General features: G+C 40.0%; 1 protein-coding gene across 4 annotated transcripts in view; it reads left to right on the top strand.

Moving 5' to 3' along the window:
* PARD3B (par-3 family cell polarity regulator beta) overlaps positions 1–26,719 on the top strand; it is a 614,980-nt gene that overhangs the window by 544,045 nt on the left and 44,216 nt on the right. For all 4 annotated transcript variants that reach the window (XR_012646411.1, XM_075001347.1, XM_075001346.1 and 1 more), the window contains one exon: positions 14,880–14,959. Coding sequence is in view for 3 of the 4 variants with exons in the window: in XM_075001347.1 (XP_074857448.1) it covers positions 14,880–14,959 (80 nt within the window). In the remaining variant the exon portion in view is untranslated. The remainder of the gene's footprint in view (positions 1–14,879; positions 14,960–26,719) is intronic.

Genomic DNA, 26,719 nt, shown 5'->3' with positions numbered 1-26,719 from the left:
ACTGTCAAGCTTCCTTCAGATTGCCACAAAGCTCTGTGAAGCTGAAAAGTTTGTCTCTTTCACCAGCAGAAGTTGTTCGGATAAGTTGAGGCATTACCCTGACCCATTTTGTCTCTGATATCCTGAGTCTAAAATGACAGCCACAACCCTGCAAACATCTGATTAAAAATCATTGCACCTACTGAATATTCTGTGTTAAGGAGCTCTGCAAAGATTCTCAGTCAATTCCGTTTGTGTTTCTAATTTTAAAGAAAATTTTAATGTGTATGTATACTTTAGTAAATTGGATTTTTAAAGTCTCTATGCCTAGGAATTTATCAGTACAAAAAGGAATCTTAAGTCACGATAATAGGACACTAATTCAAAGTAACCTGATCTGAGGGACCAACATTGATGTTCAGCTGGCTTTTGTCTTTTTATGGTATTTGCTGATTTATTTATTTGGCAATTAGTGTAGCAAATGCTGAAAATATGTTTTCTTAACTTCTTCTCTTCTATTGATTTAAATAGTGGTCTAGCAAATGTGAATGTGTCTCATAACCCACTATCATGTGGAGTCACTGCTCCTGAATTGCAGGTCATATGTCCCTTAATGATAATAGCTAATGAAATTCTTCTTTAACTCAAATGGTTGAACGCTTTTCCAAGCTGAAGGATATGGGTTCTATCCCTACTAATAACAATGATCTGGATGATAGGTTGGTTTGGACACTCAGCAAGTTCAGGGATGACACTAAGTAGGGAGGAGAGGTAAATATGCTGGAAACTAGGGATAGGACCCAGAATGACCTAAACACATGGGAGGATTGGAGAAAAAGAAATCTGATGAGGTTCAACAAGGAAAAATACATAGTCCTGCACTTAGGATGGAAGAATCCCATGCACCGCTACAGTCCATGGACCATCTAAGTGGTAGTTGTGCAGAAAAGGATCTGGGAATTACAGCAAACAAAAAGCTGATATGAGTCAACAATATAGCCATGTTGCCAAGAAGCCTAACAGCATATTGGGCTGCATTAGTAGGAGCATTGCCAGCATATCAAGGGAAGTTATTATTCTCTTCAATTTGGCACTGGTGAGGTCACATCTCGAGCATTGCATCCAGTTTTAGGACCTCCCACTACAGAAAGGATGTTTACAAATTGGAGAGAGTCCAGTGGAGGGCAACAAAAAGGGTGAGGGTGGGGGCATGATTTTAAGCAGAGGCTGAGGGAAGCAGAGGCTGGGCTTATTCAATGTTCAGAAGAGAAAATGGGATGTGGAGTTGATATCAGACTTTCAGCTACCGGAAAAGGCAGTGGGGAAGGTTCCAAAGAGGATGGAGCCAAGCTATTCTCAGCAGTGGCAGATTGCAGAACAAGGAGGAATGGTCTCTAGTTGCAGTGGGGGAGATCTGGTCTGGATATTAGGGAAAACTTTCTCTTTGAAGGTAGTGAAGCACTGGAATGGGTTGCCTAAGACAGAGTGGAATCTCCATCCTTAGATGTTTTAAGGCCAGGCTTGACAAAGCCCTGGCTGGAATGATTCAGTTGGGATTGGTCCTGCTTTGAGCAACAGGTTGGATTGGATGACCTCCTGAGGTCTCTTCCAGTCCTCACCTTCTGTGATTCTGTCACATATTCTATACCTTCATTAAGGTTCAGGTGGTCTTGGTGTATAATATCTTAATTGTGAAGTGCTAGATCGCCACAAATGTGTTACCAACAGTATATTAAATTCTGTATTAATACCACCTGTATCTGCTATTCATTCAAGACTATGTAAAAAAAGAGAATATTCCAGGGTTTCTGGTAAAATTCTGTTTAGTACGGTTTTGATGGTGAGTACCTTGTTCTGCTCTTAACCATTTGAGCATTATATTTGCTTTTCAATAAGTGCTGATTGTCATAATTAATAGACATTGTGAATACAGTCATATATTCTGCAGGCTGTTAAATGCATCCTCTTGTAGATTATTAAAACTATATGTAATGTGAAGGTAGATACTTTGGGACATGCAGGCTGTTGCTATCTGAAAGGGAAGTGGATAACTTGTTTTACATATTGGCTGTTTCTACACTTGCATTCCTCTTGCGAAAGAGGTATGCAAGTGAGGTAAATTGAAAATGCAAATGAGGTACACATTTGCATATCTGACACTTAATTTACATATTCTTATTTTGAAATAGCTTTTTTTGGAAGAAGAAAACCAATGTAGACACTGCTCTTTCAAAAGTAAACCCCATCTTCAAAAGAATCCTTCCCATAAATAAAAGGACGAAGGATTCTTTTGAAGATGGAGTTTACTTTCGAAAGAGCAGTGTCTACACTGGTTTTCTTCTTTTGAAAGAAGCTATTTTGAAACAAGAATATGCAAATGCAGTGTGTGATATGCAAATTTGTGCCTCATTTGTATTTTTGATTTGCCTCATTTGCATATCTCTTTCAAAAGAGGAATGCAAGCGTAGACACAGCCATTAAGGTGTTCCCAAAAACAAATTGCAGCAGCAGCGGACAAAGATCAGGATGAAATCTTTACCCTGGTGAAGTCAATTGCAAAAGTGTTATTTCACTATAGGTCATTCAAAACAAAGTAAGTAGAGCCTAACTCTGCAGTTCCCCGCCTTCTACTATTATTTCTATTTAATACAGATACCTCTACTTCAATTACATTTAATTTTACAACATATTTTCCAAGAAAGTGGTACACATGCATTATTCAGAGTACATGACTGTGTCCTACGTATCTGTTCTGCCATCAGCAAAACCGAAATTTTGACAATCTTAATCCGTGTTGCCTGAGGAATAAGTACACAGGGAATTAATAAAGTATGTTTGGTGGTGACCAACTCGCAGATCTGGTATTAACAGTTCTATTTGCATTAGAGGCTAATTTTCAAAGTATTTTCCATTAATTTGCCAGGGAGATACCTGTCAAGTTGGCAATTAAACAGTAATTGGTCACCCACGTGCTTACAGGGATTAATAGATCTTTCCGTTCAACATATGTTCCCAAGTTTGAAATAATAGCTATACTGTATGGTAGCATGACCCCACTTGAGTCTAACAAAAAAATTAAATTCTATCATATTTTAATGCAAATTTTACCTTTGTACATGATGGCCTGAAAAGAAAGAGTTTCCATGGTAACATTAGGGAACACACAACCTGTTTATCATAACTTCTCTCTAAAGCAAATTGGGGGTGGAGTGGGGACTATACTTTGATGTCAGCTATATTTTCCATCAGACATCATTCTAGCGCTGAGTATATAGATAATTTAGCTAAGTGTGCATGTATTTTCTTAAGCTTGGAAAACTTACAAAAAAATCATAGAAAATAAGATTGGAGGTAACTGTGGTATGCAGCATTCAAAACCAGTCCATGACCTTTTTACATCTTGTCTTCAGTTTCACGGTCAGGTCAACATCTTGAAAGACCCGAATCAAAAATTAATATTAGAAACACGTCTCTTCAGCTATGTCTACACAGCAGCATTATTCCGGAAGCGGTATTCCAGAATAGCTCATTCTGAAGTAACGCAACTACATACAGAATACATTTCAGAATAGCACTCAGCTATTTTGAAGTAGTGTGTCTACGCACAATAGAGCCTGTTTTGAAGTAGAGCCATTGGACACGCTATAGACTATTATGAAAGAGACTCTATTTCATGTCTATACAGCCTCTGTTTTGAAAACGGTGCTATTCTTCATATAATGAGGCTTACTAATTTTGGAATAAGGCATATGCTGTTTTGAAATTGTTTTGAAATAGGGGTGGCAGTGTGTAGATGCTCTCAAAGTTATTTTGAAACAGCATACCCTTCTGCTTTTTCTCTTTTTTCCCCTCCTTCTCTGTGCTTTATGCTCAGTATTAAGGAATCCCTGATACAGTTCAGAGGCATTTAAAGTTGTCATTTTCTTGTTATTCTTTTTCACAACTAAACTACTGTATGAAAGCTGCCCTAATGTATCTCTGAACTTCTGTATTGTGGCGCCATCACAGGAAAAGAATGTATTGATTATACTTCACATTCACTTCTTACAGGGCTAGTGGAGGTGGTAGCCTCTGGAGCTGCCATTAGCCAGGAGTGAGTTTGATGTCTGCAAGCTGCTGCGAGGTTGTATTTTCCTACAGATGTATTGTAACTCCTGGGCAAGGGAAAGTATGACTCTAACATTTGTAAGGTCATTAGGAGTAAGGAACAGATGTTGAGATTTTTCAGAATATTGCTTTGAAGTGCCATTTAGAGTCAACTCCCTGACAAGGCTGACCCTTTCGGCACTGATTTTGGGACTGGAACGCAGAGAAGACATTGCCCACAATACCCCATCTGGTATCCATCTGGTACCAGCAAACAACAGACAGTACCAGATCACAGAGAAACTATACCAACTGCTCAGCTGGTATCAGCAAGCAAAGGAGGTCACCCACCCAGCAGCAGTTGCAACGCACGAGAAACATTGTCTGTAGCATTTGCAGACTGGTACCACGGGATCCAACAGGACCTGATGCCAGAGCATATGGAAAGCAACTGCTTTTGAAACCTGCTCATACTGATGCAGTTTGCTCAGTATTAATCCAGGGATTTTTTTTTTTTAAGTCCTATTGAATTTGCTGTCTGGAGAGCTTTTGTCATAATGCCATTTCAGGAGAGAGACTCTCTTTAGTCATATCAGTGTTTAACAGGATTAAGGTGGGTTTAATACCCTGTGAAACAGACTAACTATTGAAATTCTAAGACTGTTGTTCCAGTGTGCTGTTAAATCACAATAGAAGGGGTTGGGGTTAAATTTTAACAACTAGATGATAGCTGTTTGCTGTTTTCTTTAACATGAGCAGTTTGTGGGGGGAGGTTTCCTCTTTTATCTGCTTATTTGCCTTTTTCCCCTTTGTTGTGCTTTTCCTCCTTTTCTTCCTTGTGGTAGTGCATTGGTTGGTACAGTAGCTAAGTGTTTAGCATGTAATAATACTAGTGAGAGATTTACTGCCCCTAGGCTACCACTTCTACTCTTGAGGGCCTCCAACAAGGCAAGATTTTCTAGGCAATGAAAGGTTTTCCCTCCCCTGTGAGTCTGCCTAACTGTAGGAAGCTTTTCACTGTCTGTTTCCACCCATTGCTGTGCAATTTGGGACCATACCCTTCTGTTTTCCTCCCTCTCCAACACGACCCGACATCCAGCTCCAATCCCAGGTGCAGGCAGTTAAAGCACAATATCAGACTCGGATTCTGATCATGAAATGCTACAAAAACTGGACTGGAGACGTTAGTCCGCTAGAACCCTAATGAATATAAATCTTGAGAGACTCCCCCGTTTGTTCCCCAGGTCCTGACATTACAATCCCATTTTCCCTAATCAAGATAATAAAAGATTGTGCAGGTGTTGCAAAGAGTAGTCCTTGCCTGTTGGCAGTGGGCACAGAGAACTCTGCTGACTTGGCTGAAGAAAGATGCTGAAAGCCCCTGACTTTGAGAACAAAAAATCAATTCAATTTACTCCATACGGTGTGTGTCATACAAAGTATTTCAAAATGCTTTATATCAAGAGATAACATAATGAGAAAATGCCTTATAGAACTGGTTATACCCATAGCAAGGCAAAATGATGCAAGATGATGAACTAGAGTAAAAGAAAAGGAGGCTGCAATTTAAAAGCAGTAATCGTGTGGATAAGTAGTCTTGTAAACTAATTACAGTGAGGGGAAAAGCAAAGAACGCAGACTGGGGAGGAGTAAAAAGGAGCTTAGTTGCAATTCTAGGCTAACAGAAAGAGTTGGATTTAAGGCAGTTTTGAAGGATGGGAAGAAGTGGCTCACTGTATGTTGCAATGTACTTAAAAGGGAGATAAATGGCTTGTGCTCCATGTCCTCTGTCCACCACACACACACACACACACACACACACACACACACACACACACACACACACACACACACACACACACACACACACACACACACACACACACACACACACCGGTAACCACCCATCCCGTATTAGGTGGGATGGTTCTGTATTTGGGACGCCAAAAAGGCATCCCGACTTCTTTTTTAAAAGAGGCTAATTCTCCTGTATTTGCCACCACCCCCGCCGCCCGAGGCTCGTGGATGCTGCGGGAGCCTGGGCAGCTGTGGCTTCCCTGGGGCTCCCTGGGGAGTATCGGTGGCTGCCGCTTTCCCCGGGCTCGTGCGAAGTGCTGGCCGGCTTTCCTGGGGACCGCCAGCAGCTGCCACCTCCTTCCCGGCTCCCCAGGGCTTGGAGGAGCTGCCCCTCCCCCTCATAGCTCCATGTCCTGTATTTGGAACAGGGAGATACGGTCGCCCTAGCCCCCCACCCCAGCCACTCAAAAAAATGTTAATCCCAAATTAAATGGTTCCTTCTGTGAGAGGTTTAGGGTGAGACCATGTGAATTGATCTGCCTCTGTGTTAAAGTAATTGAAGTGCACCTACTCTTTTAAGAAGAAACAATGCGGATTATGATACTGAGCTTTTAGCAGGGAGGAGTGGAGGGAGTGTTAAAGTTCTTTTATCATTAGCTGAAGGGTCTCTGCTTTAAGCATGAGCAGTAAGTATTGTGAGGAGGCTGTCACCAGTCTGGTGTTCATTAGAGACAATTAAGAAGTAGCAGTCACAAAAACACATTATAGGATTAATGAAAGAAAAGCCACCCAGGGAGAAAGTTAGGGGGCAGGAAATGATCTCTTTTAGCATGGACAAAGGAAACTGATAGCCCTCAAGGATCTGGGACCCAGGGATTGTGGAATGGAGATTCAGAAAACAGAATATCCACTGTGCACTCAAAACCTTTTTAGTTCTCTCTTATAACTTCATTTTCCCCCTTTGCTGAATTCCATGTACTTGCTTATAGGGGATATGGCAAATGATGAGATCGTGTTTTCTATTTAGCGACAGCAATTGCCATGTTTTTAAATGCAACCACTGTATAAGAACAGCCTGTTTTCTTTTTAAAGTTCCCGTCTGTGCTTGTAGTCTCTATTGTCGTTATAAAGAATTTTTCTCTGTACGTAAATCTAAATCATGAGCTCACCTCAATGAATAAGAGCTAGGGCCTTACTGAGGAGGAAAAATAAGCACTAAGTTAATCATCTCTACTAGTTGCAAGTTTGATGTGCAGATGTCATTGAAGCTTCGTGGTGGTTTGGGGATTTTAAGGAAGAAGGAATCCAAAAATAAAATGACTGTATATCAGCAAAACTGCTATCTAAGGCCTGTTGATTATATCTCTTTTTTGTTTGTTTGTTTTCCAAAAGAAGAGGGCTCATGAGATTAAGAAGCACTTAATTGTCTCACAAACTGATTGTCAAATTAATGTTCTGACTGCTTGAGCTCATCTTTTAAGCAAAACTGTTCAAAACCACTAACCAGGGAAGCCAAGATCATCAGTAACTCTGATATGCTTGTCTCTGTGCATTTTTTTATGGGAAAGAGGAAGAATGGTGTGATTATTATCCTTTTTCTTTACACAATAATGTTTTTTTCACCCAAGGGAAATGCATTCTAGCAGCATGAACATAACTATTAATCAACACTTATAGTGATAATCAGTGAATGAAAAATGATGACCAGAAACCACAAATGCAGTAGCATAGCTGCCTTGAAGTTCTTCCTTTGAGATCATGCCCTTGCATTTTAACATGGATACTTCTTTAAAATGGATAATTCTTATAAAATTAACGTTGATGTATTCTGAGATGCAGTGATTTAGAAAACTAGTGCTCATTTTTCACCCTGTGTGAAAAATATATACACACTAAGACTGGGTGATAGATGGAGATCCTGAGACATAATGTTTTAAAGACATTCCAGTATATTTGCTGTCCTAAAAATATTTCAGATCATCAACAGGGCAGTCATTATAGGCCTTGTGGATTAATTTAGACCGAAGGTTCTCCACTATTGGAATGGTGGTTAAGTGTTTGTGAGAAACAGGGCCATCCCTAGGAGGATGAGAGATCCGGGCCCTGCTCTCCCCACACCCCACACCAGCTTCCTCAAGCTACACCCCCTGCTCCACACCAGGCCTCCCCACAACTCTGCAGGTCCCATCCATAGGGCTGTTGAGGTAACTGCCACAGGCCTGGAGCACCTGCCTTGAACCACCAAATGGACAGAACCACTCTGCTGACAATATGTATGGTTCCTGTTGTAATTATATATTTTCAGTGAAGAAAGGAAGTGTTATCTTAGTTCTCAGGAGTTTTACAAGAGAAATTTTACACTGTTTAAATTATGACAAACATTGTCAAAAATAGTAGGGACAAAGGCACTGTTACTGTGGTTTTAGTTTTGTAGTCTTTGATTCTGGAAAGCTAAGTGCTCTGTCACTGATTCAGCAAAAGCATGTAAACACACACTTAACTATGGATGTCGCCAGACCCACAGACATCAAGGGGACTATAAAGGTATTTAAAATTAAGCATATGCTTAAGTACTTTACTGGATCAGGTCTGGAATGCTCAGCACCTTATGACCCTGAGCCCACAGAGCTTGATTTCAAAATATGCGAGGCCTTGGCCCTGCATCTGGGGCTCTGTGCGGATGCAGAGGTCAACCCACACAGGGCCATTGTTGAATCAGGGCCCTAAAATATTTAATCATCATGTGGAACTCTCAAGGAGAGATGCTAAGGGTAAGAATTGGGTGTTTCCTCCACCAACATAAGACACTAAGGACATCATATAATAATTGGGGAATGCAAATATAAAATTGTACGTGCCACAAATTTCATCTAGAATAGAAACAAATGCACGAAATTCTTCAAAAGCAAGAGTCAAGTCCACGACCACATGCAAAACATTGATTCTGTCTTCATTCTCCCAAATTATCCTATATGTAAGACTGGCAAGTCATAGGGAAAGTCAAAGTGATCTCAATCACATGGAGGTGGTTTAGAGGTTTTCCACTGAATGTCACTTGGGTTTGCCATCATAGCCACTTGAAAAGGAAAGGCGTATACAAAGGAGACATACTGAAGATGCTATCCTATGTCCAAACAATGGTAGAGTGGTATTGATGGGATCATATAACTCCTTCTTTGAGGACTGCTGCTGTCATTAAAATCAATGCAACTTAATTAAACCAAATTATACATAGATACATCTATAAATAAGATATTAAAGTATGCTGCTGAATATGATAATTGCTGCATATTTAGCAATCAGCGTGTGTGTTCTGCTTTTGCCAGGAGGGATTTCTTTCAGGGAAATCAATGGAGCTTTATTAAAAACCATCCAAATTAGAGAGAGAAATGATGAGTGTTATAATAACGCAAAATCACTGTTTCAACTTTCATTACAAAACCAGGAAACCAAAATACACCCTTTTTTCTGTATGTGAGGAAAACATCAGAAATAGTCTTTTGAACTAGGGACACAGTTAGAATTTTTAAATTTAAATGTTTGCCTTTTGCTTTAAAAATTAAAAAACCTAGATGAAGGACTAGGAACACTGCATAATGAAGGGATCACAGAATCAAAGGTGGAAAAGACCTGTTAGATCATCCAGACCAGCTCCATCTGTTCACCAAGTCCATCTCCCTCTATAACACCCTTTCTGCCACTTTGGCTTGTAAAGAAAAATGTATCCAATCAAGTGGCTGTGTTTTAAAATGTCCAGTTACTAGAGCTGTGTGAATAGTTAAAATACTGAAGGTCAAACTGGTGAGTTTTGAATTTTGATCTGTGCACAAACCATCAAGGGGGAAACAGAGGCAAATTAATTTTTACCACTCTGTTTTTCTCAGTTTTCACCTAATAGACAACAAAAACCAAGTGTGTCCCAGCAGAGAGGAGACCTGCAGGTCAAAGAGCACATTCCTCTTTCTGTAGCTCTTTTTTGCATGCTGAATTGCAACCCATGTGATTAGATGTGCTTCCAGACAAAAGCAGAGCTTTAAGCAGGGAGGTCAGACAGGCATCTGGAGTAAGCCCTTAAGAGATAATCACGAGAAATGTACTAAGTAGCAAAATATGTAATATGCTGTGCTTATTCTCAGCCTTGTGCTCTGAAGATATCAGGTGGACGTAGGAGCACAAGTCTCCTTTAAAGTGTAAGGACTCATGCACTGGGTCCCACCCTGTAACTCTAACATTGGCCTTATGAGCTGGGTGAGTAAGACTGTTGTGATGTCCTGTGTGTGTCCTACATATGCCCGTCCTACCCCACCTGAGGTCATGGCTTGGTATGATTGCCCTCTCTGGTGTGGTTCTCTGAAATTTGGGAGTTTACAGTCAGCATAAGAGTTGGATTGTTAGGTTACAATTCCATTCTAATACACTACAAACTGAAAGGACATAGTGGGGGAACACCAGTAGGTCACTAGGGAAGTCATGATGATCTATCAAACAGGCAAAGTAGGACCCCAGCGAGAGGCAGAATGCCATCCAGAGTGGGATCTTGATCTCCCGAAAAAGGGGCCGTAGGAATTATGGAAAGAGAATTATCATTTATATTGTGGTAGTACCTTGCGACCGCAGTTAAAACCCAGGACCCCTTCTTGTTAGGCAACATGCAAACACATAGTCAATACTGAGAAATGTAATGACCTCTCCATGTAAATATATAATGTATGGGTGTGCTTGTGGGCATAGAATACCCTACCAACACCAGAAGTGCTCACCGCCCATCATGTTGAATATCATAGCCCAACTAGCACTTGCCTAAGTAAATTTCTTTGCCTTAAACTTATGTTGGCTTCAGAGAAAAGACCCAATGACAAGTCAAATGTGGACCAGGAAGAATGAAATAAAACCCTTTCTGAGCAGAAAAGGTGAGCAGTCTCACCTTCAGCATGAAGGGAAGCACACGACTTCTTGTGGGCCAGACTCTTTTTTTTGATACCACCACTTACTTGCAGGTAAATATGGAAGAGTATTTCCAGATACCCCAATTAACAGTTCATGACAACATTTCCTGGCACTGGCAAATCATTTCTTGTCGGTCAGTGCAGACCCTCTGCTGATGTAAGCTATTCACTGGGTTTGGTCTATATTCATTTAATTTTTGGTTTGGGGGCAGTTTTTCTTGGAAGAATTGGCAAATTTAGGAAATTATTTGCAACCAAACTATCATTTCTTCTTCTTAGAAATCTACTATGTTATTGGCCTCAGTGAAACCTTTTGGCCGTGAGTTCCCCAGATTAATTGTTTGTTGTTTGCTTATTATTTATTTTAAAAAGGTACAAGCTGAGCCTTTCTAGTCTGGCATTCTAGGAACCTGACCTGACTTTGACCAAACCTGCTGATGAAGAAGGGGCTTCCCGCAGGAGGATTTCTTTCCGGGAGATCCCCCGGGGCCACGCCTCTACAGGCTGTTTTGGAGTCCAGAAGAGCTTCTTCTGAACTCCAAATCGTGTGACAGTATGCTAATGAGGCATGGGGAATTTACATCCGTGCCTCATAAGCATTTTTTGGGCCATTTAGTAGCATGCCACTTTCGGAAAAAGTGGCATGTATAGAAACGGCCTTTGAGAGAATAGATAAAAATGCTTAATCTGCTTATTGTATACAGTTCATTGTTTGTTCTGTCCTCTCAAATGTTCATCTTCTTGCTAAATTTAGTCCTGATCATTTAATTTCTTCCTCAGCTTCCAATAATTTTTCACCCTTTCTAATACATAGTATCACCGTGCACAGTATTCCTGCTACAGATAAATTGCTGATTTATTTCATTGCATTATAATAGTTTCTATATAATTGTCGATCCTATTCTTTTCCCATCCTCATGTTTTGCTTGTTTTTTGACCACTTTTATGAATTAAGCAGAGGTCTATAGTGAACTCTGCATAGTGATGGCTAGATCTTTTTTTGTGAGTTAATACAGTTAATTATTTATAGTTAATAGTAAGGCAAGCAAATACTGTGCTTAAAACCGATTATGCACCAATGTTTGGACTTGCAGATCAACTTTACTTTTACTGCTTGGTGCTTGATCATATTAAGTTAGTCTTTCCAAAGCAAATTATTCACCCTAACTAATCCCCAAAAGTGTAAAGAATGGTACAGAGCCATGTCTGATGGTGTTTCTAGAACACAGCTAACTATTTAAAGAGGCACACATTTCCAGTGCAGTAACTTTTGTCTTTTCTTCAGGTCAATGTCTTCTCTCAGAAGCCATTTTACTTTTAATTGAGCAATCTGTCATCTTTGTTGATGTTAGACAGATGAAAAAAAGGAAATGAGAAAGGATGGCTGAGTCTTTAATTAAAGACACAGGAAGAATTTGCTCTTCCAGCTAACTGGATAGTTCTACAAGGGGTGTAGAGAACTATTCGTAGAGCCTCGTGTTTTTCACAAAAGTTAAAAACCATGAATGAAAAAAAACTAACCTCACAGCAGCATCTGCAGATGACAGAGCTAGGCTCTGCTCCAGGTGTTATGACCTGGCACACAGTTCGCTTTGGCTTGATCCACCCCCCCTGTGGTGGAAGGGTTGCCAAGCCAAAGCTGAGTACAGCCCTGTGGTCCCATGCAACAGCTTGCAATGTCCAGAACAGGGAGACAGGCCCAACACCACTGTACAGTGAGTGTTGGAACAGGTTCTTTCTGCAACTGGAGGGCAGCTCACCCCACCTGAGCCTCCCAAGACAAAACAAAGTAAGACACAATTCCCCCAACATGAAATAAACTATAAAATGAAAAAGGTTTTCACGGGTGTCTACCCATCAGTTATGTGGAGCCAAATGTTTGAAACTGTATCCACAATTAGTTTCTATGGTAACTGTATCTCAGAACACTTACACAAAGAGAACTGGCAGGAGACACCTGCTTTTATTTTCTCTGTGAGAAACAATCAAAAAATTGATGTTTCAGGTTGTTACAATGCACACATCTAACCTAAGTACTTTTCACCTACACAGTGACTACATAAGTTTTTCCTGGTAAAGACCCAGTAAATGTCGTCATTTCCCATAGCTGTACATTGACTGTGTTTATGCTTAGTAGGCTTAAAGGTAGTTACCAGGAAACTTGCATTCTGATTTAGAATTCGGATTGACTACCCTGTGTATCATTTATCCTGTATCCTCTACCCTGCATCAAGCAGGGAGACCATATTTCACATAATTTTTGTGCTCTGTAAATAAAACCTTAAATGTGTTTTTTTCCTTTGCTTTTCCTCAAAAAATAGCAAAAAGTTCTGGCTTTGTCTATCACCAGAGTACCCAGCTATTTAAGGAAAATTGCCAACCTGCTCAGATTAGATGTGTGAGAACAGCTGAAGTGACTGTGAAATTTTGTACTCATTCGCTGTATAAAACGTGTGTCACTTTTACTGGTGGAAGAATGAACAAGATAATCTGTTTTTGCTTTCTGCCCATTTGGAAATCTAGGGCAGTTATTTTTCCCCCCCTTAAGTGAAGCACTGTTAAAGTAGGGCCATTTCAAATCAAACGATTGTTTTCTGGTACTCAAAAACCCCTTAAGGTCCCCTTACAATTTTGATTCAATCAGAGACATTAGCCAAGGGCCCTTCCAGAAACAGTTCTTAAGGTTGGATTATTACTAATATTAGCTCCAGAATATTAGGGTTCATACTTGGCATCACATGGCTAGTTGGCAATAATTCCTGAAATGTGCCTAGCAACTTAATGTGATAATACATTTGTTTGTTTTGGACTTGTTTTGTGTAATGGATCTCTCCAAGAGATATTGTCAATGAAAACATTATGTATAGGTAAATAAACCTAATTACAACCCACTGCACAAATTTTCCATCACCACAGATTTTAAATCTCTTTAGTTAAACTGATGTATTGTGCATCAATTACAAGATTGATAGAAGGGTGCTCTGACCTGCAGAATGTGAAAAACATGTTACTTTTGGTTTGTTTCCTCTTTTTATAATCAGACATTTACAGAAAGCCTAGTGTGATTTATTCATTTCTTCTTAATGAATTGTTAAATAGTGTTTGAAAAGGTATTAAATCTTCCCTTCTGCCATTAATCTGCAAAGGAGGAAGGGGATTTTAGATGGCCTCATGGTATATTGCTTTATAAAACTGCTGATTCTAGCAGTGCCAGAATAAGACTACATACTAATGTTTGAAACACTGAATGCAGTCAGTGAGCCTTCTGCATTTATGGAGAAAAAGAATAATAGTTCCATTTTAACAAGGCTCTTAACACTTGGACCATCAACAAGCATTGAGTGAGTGAAATCTGGAGGACTCCCCTGAGCTGAAAGCATCTAAGTTCAGTGTTCCTACCTCAGTTTGACCAGTCCTGATAGGTTCTCAGACCCCAGCCAACTATAGCTGCCATTTTGAAAACAGACCAAGTAGAGAGCCGATGCTTTCATTGAGCACCATAATGCTTCATTTCTGAAACAAGATTAGAGCATCATAAATGCGCAGGCATCCATGTTAGATATTCTGCTTTAAAACAGTGCTATGGAAAGTGTCTTTATTTGTGTTATGAATAAAAGCAAAAGGTGTTTATATCACATTTTTTACTGTGGAAAAAATTGACAGCAGATGATAAACAGGCCTGGAATTAAAATGTAAACTCCTCTTCCTTTCGAACGATGCACTCATACTCAGCAGTAGTGCGATGTTTTATATAATCAGGTTTAACTCCTGATCTTACTGAATTGGGTGGGAGACTAACAGAAAATTTTACAGTATTTCTGCTGGCCTTCTGCCAAGGGACCAGCACCGAAGAAGGTACCTGTTCTGAACAATCTTTTGATATGGAACCCTTCCTTCCTAGCAATGATAAGGTTAAGTACAAGATTTGTGGATTGTCTGAGTCCCTGCCTTTCTTTTGTTGATTTTGGCACTCTGCAGCATCATTTGTTCTCTGATTATCATTTTGAGATGCTCTGTCAGTAACTGGGGTGTATAATTGATATTCATCTCTAATTACTCTTCTCTCCACAGGTGTCTGGAAAAGGTCCAGATGGGAGTTCACACAATATCCACTTTGAAGGGATGGAAAGGCAATATGCATCCTTACCCAGGTATGTTACTGAGGCTTTCTCCTGAGCTGATTCTCCCTGCAATTTTTAAGGAAATCTGCATGAGACAGATGTCTGAAATGAGAGATTATGTTGCTGTTTTGTCTCGCTGCCTTCTGCAGATGATCGAGTGCCATCTTTATAACTGTATTAATAATTTAGACAGTTGATTTAAAAAAATAAAGTTGTTCTCATTGAACATGTCAGCAAGAGTCATGATGCGTGGGGAAAGAACATGACATTGAGGAAGCTGATTGTATGAGAGTTATAGCAGGTCTTAGTAGGGGCAGAACTGTGACAAAGTTTATAGTACTAAAATCATAACTGGCAGTGACAGAGCATTGAGTTTGTAGTGCAGCAATGACAGCTCCATCAGTACCGCCATTGCTGCATGGAAAATGTTACGAGTAATCCTGTTCCAATATGGTAACTATATACTGTAAAGCAATCCCATGGGAGAGCACTCCTAGAGGTTTGTTTTTCTTTATGTTCTTAACAAATGGATGGCGAATAATTTTAGTCTGGAATCAGCCGGGCATGACAAAGAGGATAATGTTCAAACATAACAACCAAGGTTTTGGGGGAGTTAGAATAGCAGAGTGTGAAAATTAGAAAGCTAGAAAGGTTAGAGCAGTGGGAAGAAAATGACAATAGAGAATATTTCCCCTCCGATCATACTAAGCAAGAAAGCAAATCTTAGGTAGATTATGTGGAGAAGCAAGTTTTCCTATAGGAAGGTGAGACTGTCAACTACTGCAGCATTTCCTGAGGGCCCCAAAAGTCATGGCACATGAGTGCTGTTATTTTTAGAAATGGATGTAGCTGCAGTGCACATGCATTTTTTTTCTTTTGCTTTTTTTCCGTTTGACTGTTTGTTTCTAAATGTACTCTTGCAAAGGCTGATTGACCTTAATGTAATATGATACAGCACTAAAAACTAGAATATTGAGAATATGTCATTGCTTGAAAATAATTCATTCTCTCTAAGAAAAGCTGTTTCACAAACTTCAGCGCCGTTGGACTTGAACAAGAACATTTTAATGCATGCTGTGTTGCTTAAACCACAGAATACATCTGCAGTTTAATAACTGCCTTTTAGCGACTTGTTTTGGTGCTTGTTTGCCGTGATGTTGGTCCCAGGATATTAGACAGATGAGGTGGGTGAGGTAATATCATTTATTGGACCAGCTTCTGCAGGTGGAAGAACATGCAAAGCCTCAGAGGACCTGAAGAAAAGTTTTTTGAAGCTTGATGAAAGTGTTTCTCTTCTGTCAACAGAAGCTAGTCCAAGAAAAACCTCATTTACTTGTCTCATATCCTGGGACTAACACTGCTTCAGCAGCACTGCTTTTACAGAGTGCCATTTGAGTCCCAGAAATGTTTTCTATATTTTGTCCTTTTCTCATTATCCATATATACATCCATTCCTTTTTTTCTGAATCCTGCTAAGTTCTTGTTCTCAGTTATGTCTTCTAGCAGCAAGTTTCACAGGTTAAGTATATGTAGATTAAAAAAAAAAAAAGCCAATCAGTTTTAAATTTTGTTGCCTTTCAAGATCATTGATTATCCGCTTGTTCTTGAGCACAAGAAAAACCTGAACAGGAGTGCCCAGTATATCTTCTCTGCCCCATTTATTGTAGTGCATTTCTCTTTCATGTTCTCTCTGGCTGTGTCTACACTAGCAAGGTCTTTTGGAAAATCTGGCCCTTTTCCAAAAAACACATGAGGCATCCACACACACAATGCATCCTTTCTATCCGAAATCGAAAGAATACGGCTCTTGTTCCAGAAGTCCTCTTCTTCGCTGGATCAGGAAGAGAGCCTCCTTTTAAAAGTTTCTTTCAAAAAAAAAAATGTAGATGCTCCATGGGCCATTTCTTCAAAAGAGCAGTCCTCATGGAGCCAGATTTTTTTGATCCCTAGCCCTTTCTTTTGAAAGAGCAGGGGTCTACATGGAGGCTGTCTATAGAAAGAGTGGATTGATCTTTTAATGCTCCTTTTTGTGTGTGGATTCGGTCCTTCACAAGAAGATCTTTTGGAAGACCATCTTTCAAAAGATCGCGGTAGGGTAGACGCAGCCTCTGAAGGTATGTCTACACAGCAGCTATTACTGGGGTGATATTATTGAGATTGCAAGTTCTTCAATGTATTTTCCTCTCCTCCCAGTATTGCCTCCTCCTTTCCAGGGCTTAGCTTTATTCACTTGCAGTTCCTCCAGTTGTTGAACTTCAGTCAACTCACAGGACACCAGTGGGAGTGGGAGACAGCTGTTTCTATTTGATCTGGATGTGATGTCTAGCTAAAAGCCAGCAGCGTGCAGATGACATTTTAGCCCATGCTGTGCCCCTTCTCCATTAGAGATATTGCTCAGGTGCCCATTAATGTCTGCAGCCAGATTGGCCTCTCCCAAGCATTCTGCTACATAGAAGTTTGGGAATAAGCTAGAGTTTTCCCAAAGCTCATCAAGCGCAGTGTGATGACACTGAGCATCTTGAACGTTGTAGAAAATCAGTTTAAAAAAAATTATATATATAGGCAGTCCAATTCAAGAGTAGATTACCAAAATCCTTCTCACCTTCTTGTTATCAACCAATCAGTGCAAAAAGGTGTAATTGCCTGAACACAACTTGCTTTTAGAAGTAGAAAGGAGTGGTAGAATGGGGCTTCAGAGACCATTTCCTAACAAATTAAGTACGTTTCAAATTTTACATAGTTTTATAAAAATGTCACCAGCATATGGGACTTGGCAAAGTTCACCAAGCAGACAAGCGAAGCTTAAAAAGTGCCAGGGAGGCAGGAAGGATACATTTGCAACAGAAAGGAAAGCATCCAGGCTTGGGTTGTGGCTTATTTCTCTTGGGAAAAAGATCAGCACAATAGCTGGCATAATTAGATGCCCATGCAATAAAGCTGTTACTGCTACCTGGCAACAAGCAGGAGCCATGTTGGAGAGCATGAGAGATTGGAATGAATGAATAGGAAAGCTTTGGCATCCCTCTGAAATGGGCAAGAGAGAACTAGAGGTACCATCGCATTACTTTGAAAAATATACTGTACATTCCTAGGGCATCCATTCAGCTCTGAAGGTGTGCGAGGCTATCGAAAAGCCATGCACAATTGTGAATGGTAGTCTACCCAAATTCCGCTGCTGTGTCTTTCATATAGTTCAAATTCCAGCTTTCAAACACCCGTGGCACTTTGCTCTATGAACTTAGGTTTTGAGAAGTTTAATGAAAGCACAACGGATCAGAGTCTTAGCTGGTGTGAATCAATGTAGCTTCATTGCCCTTAACCTCTGTTTTATAGCAGAATTAGAGAGACTGCGGGTCTGTAAGGGAGCTGGCCTTTTCAAAAAAAGAAGCAGAGGATTTAAAGTATATTAATTTAATCCTACTCCTATAGCTTTCAGTAACAAATGTTTGTCCTGATGGTTTTAATGGGAGCAGAATCTGTTCTATGTAAGAGTATATTTTAATTAAAAGTAGAAATACTTGTTTAAAAAAAAAAGACAAGAGCTTTAAAGGAAGCTGTATTAAGTGACCAGCTTAATCAGTAGCCAACTGAGTTATGTGGTCAAGTTTTTTATCAAAGCTAGTACCAGAGTATGGGCTTTAAGAAAGAGGCAAATGTTACCTACAGAGTTCCTGGTGTGTTACTTGGGCAGGCTAGTGGCAGGTCCCCATCTCATACCGCCCTGTGCTATGTCATCTCCCAGTGAAGGCAGAATGTAAAGCTTTGCAGGAGAGATACAGTTTTTGGCACTCAGTCCTGTGATGACCCAGGGTTAGGGTTAGCAGTGCTGAATGTTGTTATTGAGCAATGTTTAATCCTCCCTGTTAGCAGGAAGAGGACTTGATTCTTATGCTCCTCCAGGTGCTATATGAGAAGCAGGAGCCTGGCTTATGAGGAGCCACAAACCGTGGTTGTTTATCTTCCGTCACCCATCTGTCTTTCACATATGAAGTATTTATTTGATGAAACCAGTGGAGAGAGATGAAGTTGAAACCAGTTTGTTCGCTCATAGGTGGGGGGTAGGGGTTACACTTGAATTTAATTGTGGTCTGTCACATTGCAAGCTATAATTTTGCCAATGGCAGCCCTAGTTGGAGAAATATTATGTCCTTAGTGTGAAGAGTTATTCCTTGCTCCTAATTGATTCAGAAGGAGGCTCTGATAGAAACTGAGCTGATAGTCACAAAGACAGGCCCAGGGATTGGTGATTCAGTGAGATATGTCACAGATCTAAGCCCCTTGCTAAGAAATGATGATGCCAACAAAAGGTAATGTTTCAGTTCCTCAAGGCTCTTCATCTGATCCAAGAACCAGCAAGTGTGGCAAAAAGAGAATTAAAAATAACTTTAAAGACTAAAATATGAATTCAGATTGTTTCAGTCTCTTATGTGGCCAGGAAGAAGAGGGCTGAGCCAACTGACACTTTCCATTCACGAGACCCTTTGTGTTCAATATAATATGCACCATGAAGATGGGAAATCTATCAATGTATTAATTGAAGAACGGGCTCCATGGTATAGTGACAGCACACTGCATTGCTATTGTCAGGAGAGTCATATTCAGGATCCACTGTGCAGCTTGCGTTTCCTAGATAAGTAAAAGAGGCATCAGAGCTTCCAAAGCCAGACTGGACCACTGTGAATATCTATTCTTAGCTTGCTTAATAACACTAAATCTTACCCAGTAATTTCAGCTTTGAGATCATGACTTCTGTCTGAGCTACGAATGAGTGGTCAAGCTGTGGCTCTCGATCCACATGCGGCTTTTACCATCCAAGTGTAGCTTGCAGAGCTTTGGTTCTCCCTTCCCTTTCACCAGCTACTCAGCTTTGGAGGCAGAAGGTTGAAAACAGGACCACTGCCTTGCAGTGGGGTTTTATGATAGGGACTTGTCGAGTGGAGAGGGTGACCTTGGGGCTTCAGCCCCTCAGGGCTCACTGGCTGGGCCTCAGGGCTTCAGCAGGACTGGGGCTGAATCCCTGAGTCCTGCCAGGTATGCCTCAGCTCTTGAACTTTGAAGGATTGTCATGCAATTCAGCCAGTCGTATGTTTGGTCAAACACTGTGCAATAGCATGCCTTATACAAAGATATCTAATCTTGATTTTAAGACCTCACTGATGGAGAAGCCATCATTTCTCTAGCTAAGTTGCTCTACAGGCTATTCACGCTCCGGATTAAACTTGTTGCTAGTTTGAATTAGCCTAGCTTCATCTTGCAGTCATTGGCTCTTGTGCCTTTTTTGGTTAAATTAAAAAAAAAACAAACTCTGCTCCGGTGCGTGCTTGAAAACAGTGATCAATTCATCTCTTAGGCTATGTCTGCCCTAGAGGGTTTTGTCGACAAAACTAGTGTATTGTTGACAAAACCAGCAGAGCGTCCACATCCCCAAGGCATTCTCTCGACGGTAAATCGACAGAACACGGCACTTTTGTCAACAGCAGTCTGCCATTCCCCCATGAGGCAGAACACCTCTGTCGACAGAAAGGCAGTCTGGACGTTCCAGGGGGCCCTCTATCGACAAACAGGGCTTCCAGGACACCAGGCAGCCCAGTCTGCTCTGTTTCTGCTTGGCTGTTCTGTCAAGAGGGCAGTTGGGCAGTCTGGCCACACTCTGTCGATGGAGGGGATTGCTTTTGTGATCCACTTTGCAATCTGGCCGCAAACTGTCAAAAGTGTTTTGTCGAGACATATCTTCCAACAAAAACATCTGTCGACAGATCACTCTAGTGTAGACATAGCCTTAACGTTGGACAAATTAAGGAGACTAAGTTGTTTCAGTTTCTCACTAAAGGCATGAAGACAGCACTGTCAAAGGGGCCGCAGCCTTCCCTAAGTGACAGTTTGTGAGGTAGCAGTGACAGTCATTTAGGCAAAAGCCATTTCCGACCAGTATGAGCAAAAGAAGAGTTTCCACAACTGCTGCCTTCATAAGGGAGGCCCTCAGGGAAACAAAGAGGAGTTCTGGTTCTTTACCAAGCTCTCCTAGCTTCCTCATCAAGTTCAAGCTAGTTGTCATCTTTTCAAGATTGCGATGTCTGGTTTTGCCTACATGTCTGCTCTCATTTTACAATTCCATTGCTTTTTCCTTGTGCACTGCAAATATCCCCACCTCACATGTACCTTCACAAACCCTCAGCTCTCATCTCATCTGCTCATCCATCCTGCTTTTACCTTCTGGAATCACTCTCACTGCTCTTTCCATGCAAATAATTCCTTAATTTTTTTTCTTGAAACCTGCATCAGTATTAAACTGCTTCAGTACAAATGTCACCTGCCCAATTAAAAATGGCTACCTTCTTGGATAGAACCGCTGTCTACCTTGTTCAGTACATTTTGTGTTTGATTTGTATTGTCTGTCCCATTTCAATTACAACCTGCTCTCCCCAGTACACAGCTAACCTAAAAAGGTCACTCTGTCTCTGATACTGTAACTGTGATGTTCTAAATAGTTTTCTTCTGGTCACTTTGCTGGTGCTTAAAAATTATCTGCCCTTCTCTTTTCCATTGTTCATCTCTCCAGTTAATATCTGCATTACATACTGCCTTGGAATTTGCATTTGCTTACTGCAGCACTAGATTCAGCCCATGAAGGAGGATGGCAAGAATTTTATATTCAACATTCAAAGTAATGCCAGTACTGATCTTTGGCACCACTGCAACTTTTACTAGCAGTAACCTGGGACAAAGGAAACTGTACAGAATAATTCGTATGTTGTATTTTTATGAATGTGTCATTCTTGCCAAACCTTTATTAGCAATGAAATAATTTGTTAATCCAAGTACAGCCAGGTCTTGGGAATTATCAGAAGTGTGTTCTGTCATGAGGGCTGCCTTGCTGAAAATATCTTAAGCATTTGTTCAAAGCTATTCTGTCAACTTTTGATGTTCAGTAGTATTTACTTGCCTGTTGCAGTCATCATAGAATTTTAAATGTTCATCTTAAGGTTGAAACAACTAAGATTTAGCTGCATTTTTTCTGAAAATTTCCGTTGAGATGTAAACAATTTTCTAGTCACGGGATGGGCAACAAAGTAATCTCCCCTCCACACCATTACTGACCACCGCTCTAGCCTATAACTATCTTAGTGATATAGTACTAATGCACTCTGATATGTATAGTTGTCCTTAACTTACTGCACTGTTGTCACACAGGTTATATGCTCACACAAGTCACACTGCAAACTATTGTCACACAGGTTATATGCTCACACAAGTATCTAAACTGGCTAACTTGACTCAAATCTTGCCTTCTACTCCAGGCTTGACAAATCTTGAAAAAGTTAGAAGTGTAGGGTTTGGAGAGACCTGAGGAGGTCATCAAGTCCAACCCCCTTCTGGAAACAGGACCAACCCCAACTAAATCATCCCAGACAAGCCTTTGTCAAGATAGGACATAAAGGCTTATAGGGAAAGCGATTCTACCACTTCCCTAGGTACCCCATTCCAGAGCTTCTTAAACACTGAAGGATTAAACTCCCTCATCATTTCCATCAGTTTTCTGAGATGGAAAATGCCCTCCCAAGCACCTCTCTCTCTCGTGTCTTCTGCGTGTTTGAATGGCATCTATGACTCCCCAAGGGCAACCTGCACTACAGAAACAACCATGTCAGAGGATTGATTACAGCATGATTTTTCCATCACCTGGCTAAAGTTTATAGTGTGAACAGAGACCTAATAATGGTGTAAGTAGGCAAAAGTGTGGGGTCATTCAGGGAGATCAATTTGAGATCATCAAGTCCAATATCCTCCATTGGGGGCAGGAAGTGGGGCTGCAGCTCATCCATGCCACTGGTGCATTCTGGCTACTGGAACCATGTACCTCGACCCGGTGACTCTTTCCTTGGTCCCCTCTTCACATTAATCTATACTGGTCCCACCCAGTCTCTGCCATGTGGTCAGTCCAGCTGCTGGCCTCTGTACTCCCCGGTAAACTTCCTTAGGGGAGAAATAAACCTTTTGATACTGAAAAGATCTAAAATGATGGTTCTTTACTATCTAGAGCTGGAAGCCTCCTGAGTTGGTACCAGCTCTGTGTCAGTTTCCTCACTGTAATGTTGGCGTGTGCTGCCATATCTGCTCCCAAAAAGAGATTCTTTCATAGCGAGGCTGGCACTTAGGAAAGTCCAGATCTTCCTCATTTAATGCGTTCTTCTCCCATTTCTCAATGGTTTTCTTTTTTATTGTCACTCTCCCATCTGCCTCCTACTGCTTATTGCTGTGGACATCATTATTGCCCAGGTTTCCTGAGGATGCTGAAGTGTTTTGCTCAGTGTGCCCCTCTATTTCTGCATACCTCTTGTTTCATCATCTTGGCACATACTATCAACCATTGCTTCTCAATCGGGGAGCTTCTATTCATTACAGTCTGCGTGGGGATCTCATGAAGTCATCCGATCTCCACTCTGCCTAGCTCTTTCTCTATTACTTTTGTTTTCTGCTGCAACAAATAGTGGTTTTACAATACAAAAGGGAAACAATGAAGATGAGGAAGGTATTTTGTGTAAAAATTAAAATGCTTTTTAAGTCAAAGAAAGGAGACTTAAGTGCGCTAATTAAATGTGAGTTTACAAAAATAAACATGGGCATTTTAAATCTAAAATTAAATCTACCTTTGGTTTAAAAAAAAAAAAAAAAAAAAAAAAGAAAAGGACCTAATGATTCGTGGTTCATAGTAATTCCAAAAATGTAACCACTCATTGTCTTGAAAAACCAGTCTCAGCAGAACAAATGCTTCAACAATGATCATAAGGTGGAACTCTGACACACTGTTAACTTAATTTAGGGCTAGAAGTTAGATCATGTTTTTTAAAAAAAAGTATAAAAGAATGAATGGAGAAAAGGGGGCTCCAAAATGTATTATGAATGGAAATTTTATTTTACATGTTTTAATTTGAATACCATTTTCAGTGTTGGAAACCCAAACACAAGAGAACTGTGTTAGTATATAACATCAGAAATTAACTATAATGAGGAATAGCTTTGAACAAAAGTGAATAACCTAACAATTGTCGAGGCCAAATCAAATATCAGTAATTAATAGAATCATTTATAATGGAACATGTGGGTGTTTTTATTTTTAGTTTTAATAATCTATATTATTAGTAACTTGAATAGAGATAATTTTAAATAGGATTTTTATCTTGACTGTGGCACTTTATTGATGATACAGCAAAATCTTCAAATCTGATATCATCCCATGCAATGATTTCATTATATGTGAAATATGTGCAGGATTTTAGTTGGTATTAAAGTCCTGACAGGTGCATTTTGAATCAGTTTTATTGGAAATATAGCGCCTACTCAAGGCCCTTCAGGAAAAAATTGCAATAAAACAACCAAGATAAATGCATGCAGAGAAAAGGAGATGATTCCTCCATGGTAGATCATTAGCTGAGGGACTGAGCTCTTAACTGCTTTAAGGATTATTTTAAATCCAAAATCACACTGGAGTCTAACTTGCTGTATCCCACTGCCAGGCAATAAAACTGAAAACTGCCTAAAAGACAGAGTAATCAAGAATATCATTATACTTCAAGGAGGACAGAATCTAAATCCTGAACGGAATTGCTCATGTCAGTGATAATTCCATACATGCCAACCATACACAGCAGAAACATGGAGATTCTCTCATTTCTGCATATTGGTACAATGCAGCATTTTATGTTAAAATCAAGATGAAGTATCACACTGGTGGCTTCAGACTTATTTTGAAACACTGTCAAATTCCAACCCTAGAAAAGTGCACAAAGATGATAAACAAGTGTATTTATTGTCTTAAATACTGAGTGTCTTCAAATCAGGCATAGAAAAGGAAGCAACAGTTTGGGATGGGGCTTGTTTATTTTACACATCTATCTCAAAATGGGCTTGTATGCAGACATGACATCTCCCAAACTCTCGTCTAACGGAGAGGTTAAAGATTGTAAACAAGATCATACTTACAAAGTCTACTATAAGATTTTGTTAGTGAAGACCATTTGTGTTTAGGAGTAATTACAGCTTCCTTAAAAATAGAGTGGAACATTAGTTGAAATTAACAAGATGCTTCCTATCTATGCCAAATAAGGTATTTAATACTGAAAATAATTCTTTAAGAAGTCAAGAAGGTCAGGGGTCAAGACATCAAGTCATGAAGTGCACCTGTCAGGCCACCCTGCAATTTCCATGGGAGTAACTAAAGAAAATGTGGCAAAGAAAATACTACAGCAGCAGGGATATTTCTTACCAAAAAAGAAAAAGAGAAGGAAAAAAAAAAAAAGGAAAGAGAACTAAAAAACAGATCTCCCAGAAGAATACTTGGGAGTGGAGGGATGGAGGAACTGACAGAGTTGGGTTTTGTCAGTTTTTCTAATAAAGCCACTCAGCTCCTTACAGAAAAAAGCCAGTTGATACAATATGGAATAGTTTAAAAGTCAGTTAATTTTTTGAAACTAAACAGCTGGCCTAGGTTGTAAGTAGATATTAGCTGGGATGAATAAATATTCTTTAAAGTGTCACATGTACAAAAAGCATGAATCTTGTAGAGAATTTAGTGTATGTCAAGGCATAAAGTCCTCCCACTGAATATAACCATACTTAATTCTGCTCAAAAAACTAAAGAGAGCTATAAAAATCCTGTCTCCAAAGAGCATCTTTTAAGTTAATATTATATTACACATAATGAAATTATGAAGACACAGCCTCATTAGAGAAAAAGAAGCAGTATTAGCCAGCCCTCCAATGAGTACAAGAACAAAACAAATTTTCAGGAACAAAACATTAATGAAAGAAGTAAGTGTCAGTAGAAAACATCTTAGGTTGAGATGAAGGATCTGTGAAAAAAGATAAGTGGATGCAAATTAAAAAGAGTGAGAGCAAATTAAAAAACAAAGGGTATGTCCCACAGAATATATCAACAGAGTGACATGCTGAGAGAAACCTGGGGAATGAGATATGCTACGAAATGCAAATGTATCCTCTGCATTATCAACATGGATGTTGAAATCGCCCAGGAGACCAACAGATTGGGAAACTCAGCTGGCTGGTTTATAAATAGGAGATCTGTATACGCAGTCTGAAAATATAGCTGCTTAAGATGAACTACAAATTAAATCTGAAAAAGTCTAGATCTTGGACTTCTAAAGTGAGGAAATGACACTGTGTTTTGCCTTGAGCTTCACTTACAGTAAGTTGAGAAAAAGTAAGCTCTTCCAGACCTGGCTCTAGAGATTCAGTATCTCCAGATAAATAGACTTGTAGGTGAGACTGAGAGACAGGCCTTCATTAGAGCAACGAAGGGTCCTGTGGCACCTTATGCCACAGGACCCTTCGTTGCTCTACAGATCCAGACTAACACGGCTACCCCTCTGATACAGGCCTTCATTAGTGAAGCCTGGCACTAACACCCATTGGAAACAGCCAGCAGAGGTGGACAGAAGGAGTTCAGCAATACATACCTGTGAGAAACACAATGTATTAGATCTGTATTCTTCAGCAAGCATCTAGCAGCATAATCTGTGAATGTCTTACCCATTCTATCAAGATGCAGCTCTAAGACTACAGTAAACAAATAGCTGTAGTGTTGTTGCCCATGAGCAAGACAGGCTGATGTTGTTTTTATAACCTTAGCCCTAGCTTTTATCTAATCTTTAAAAGAGAGATGGGGTTGTTTAATTATGGTAAAGGAGGTATTACATGGGTGTTATGCTGTCATAGTAGAAAGATGCTACTTCTCATACCAAGGATCTAAAGCGCCCTTAGCAACTATACTAC

This window comes from Carettochelys insculpta, chromosome 8, assembly GCF_033958435.1.
Source record: "Carettochelys insculpta isolate YL-2023 chromosome 8, ASM3395843v1, whole genome shotgun sequence".
NCBI lineage: Eukaryota > Metazoa > Chordata > Testudines > Carettochelyidae > Carettochelys > Carettochelys insculpta.
The sequence above is the reverse complement of the archived record's forward strand: the minus strand, read 5'-3'. Positions and strand labels throughout refer to the sequence as shown.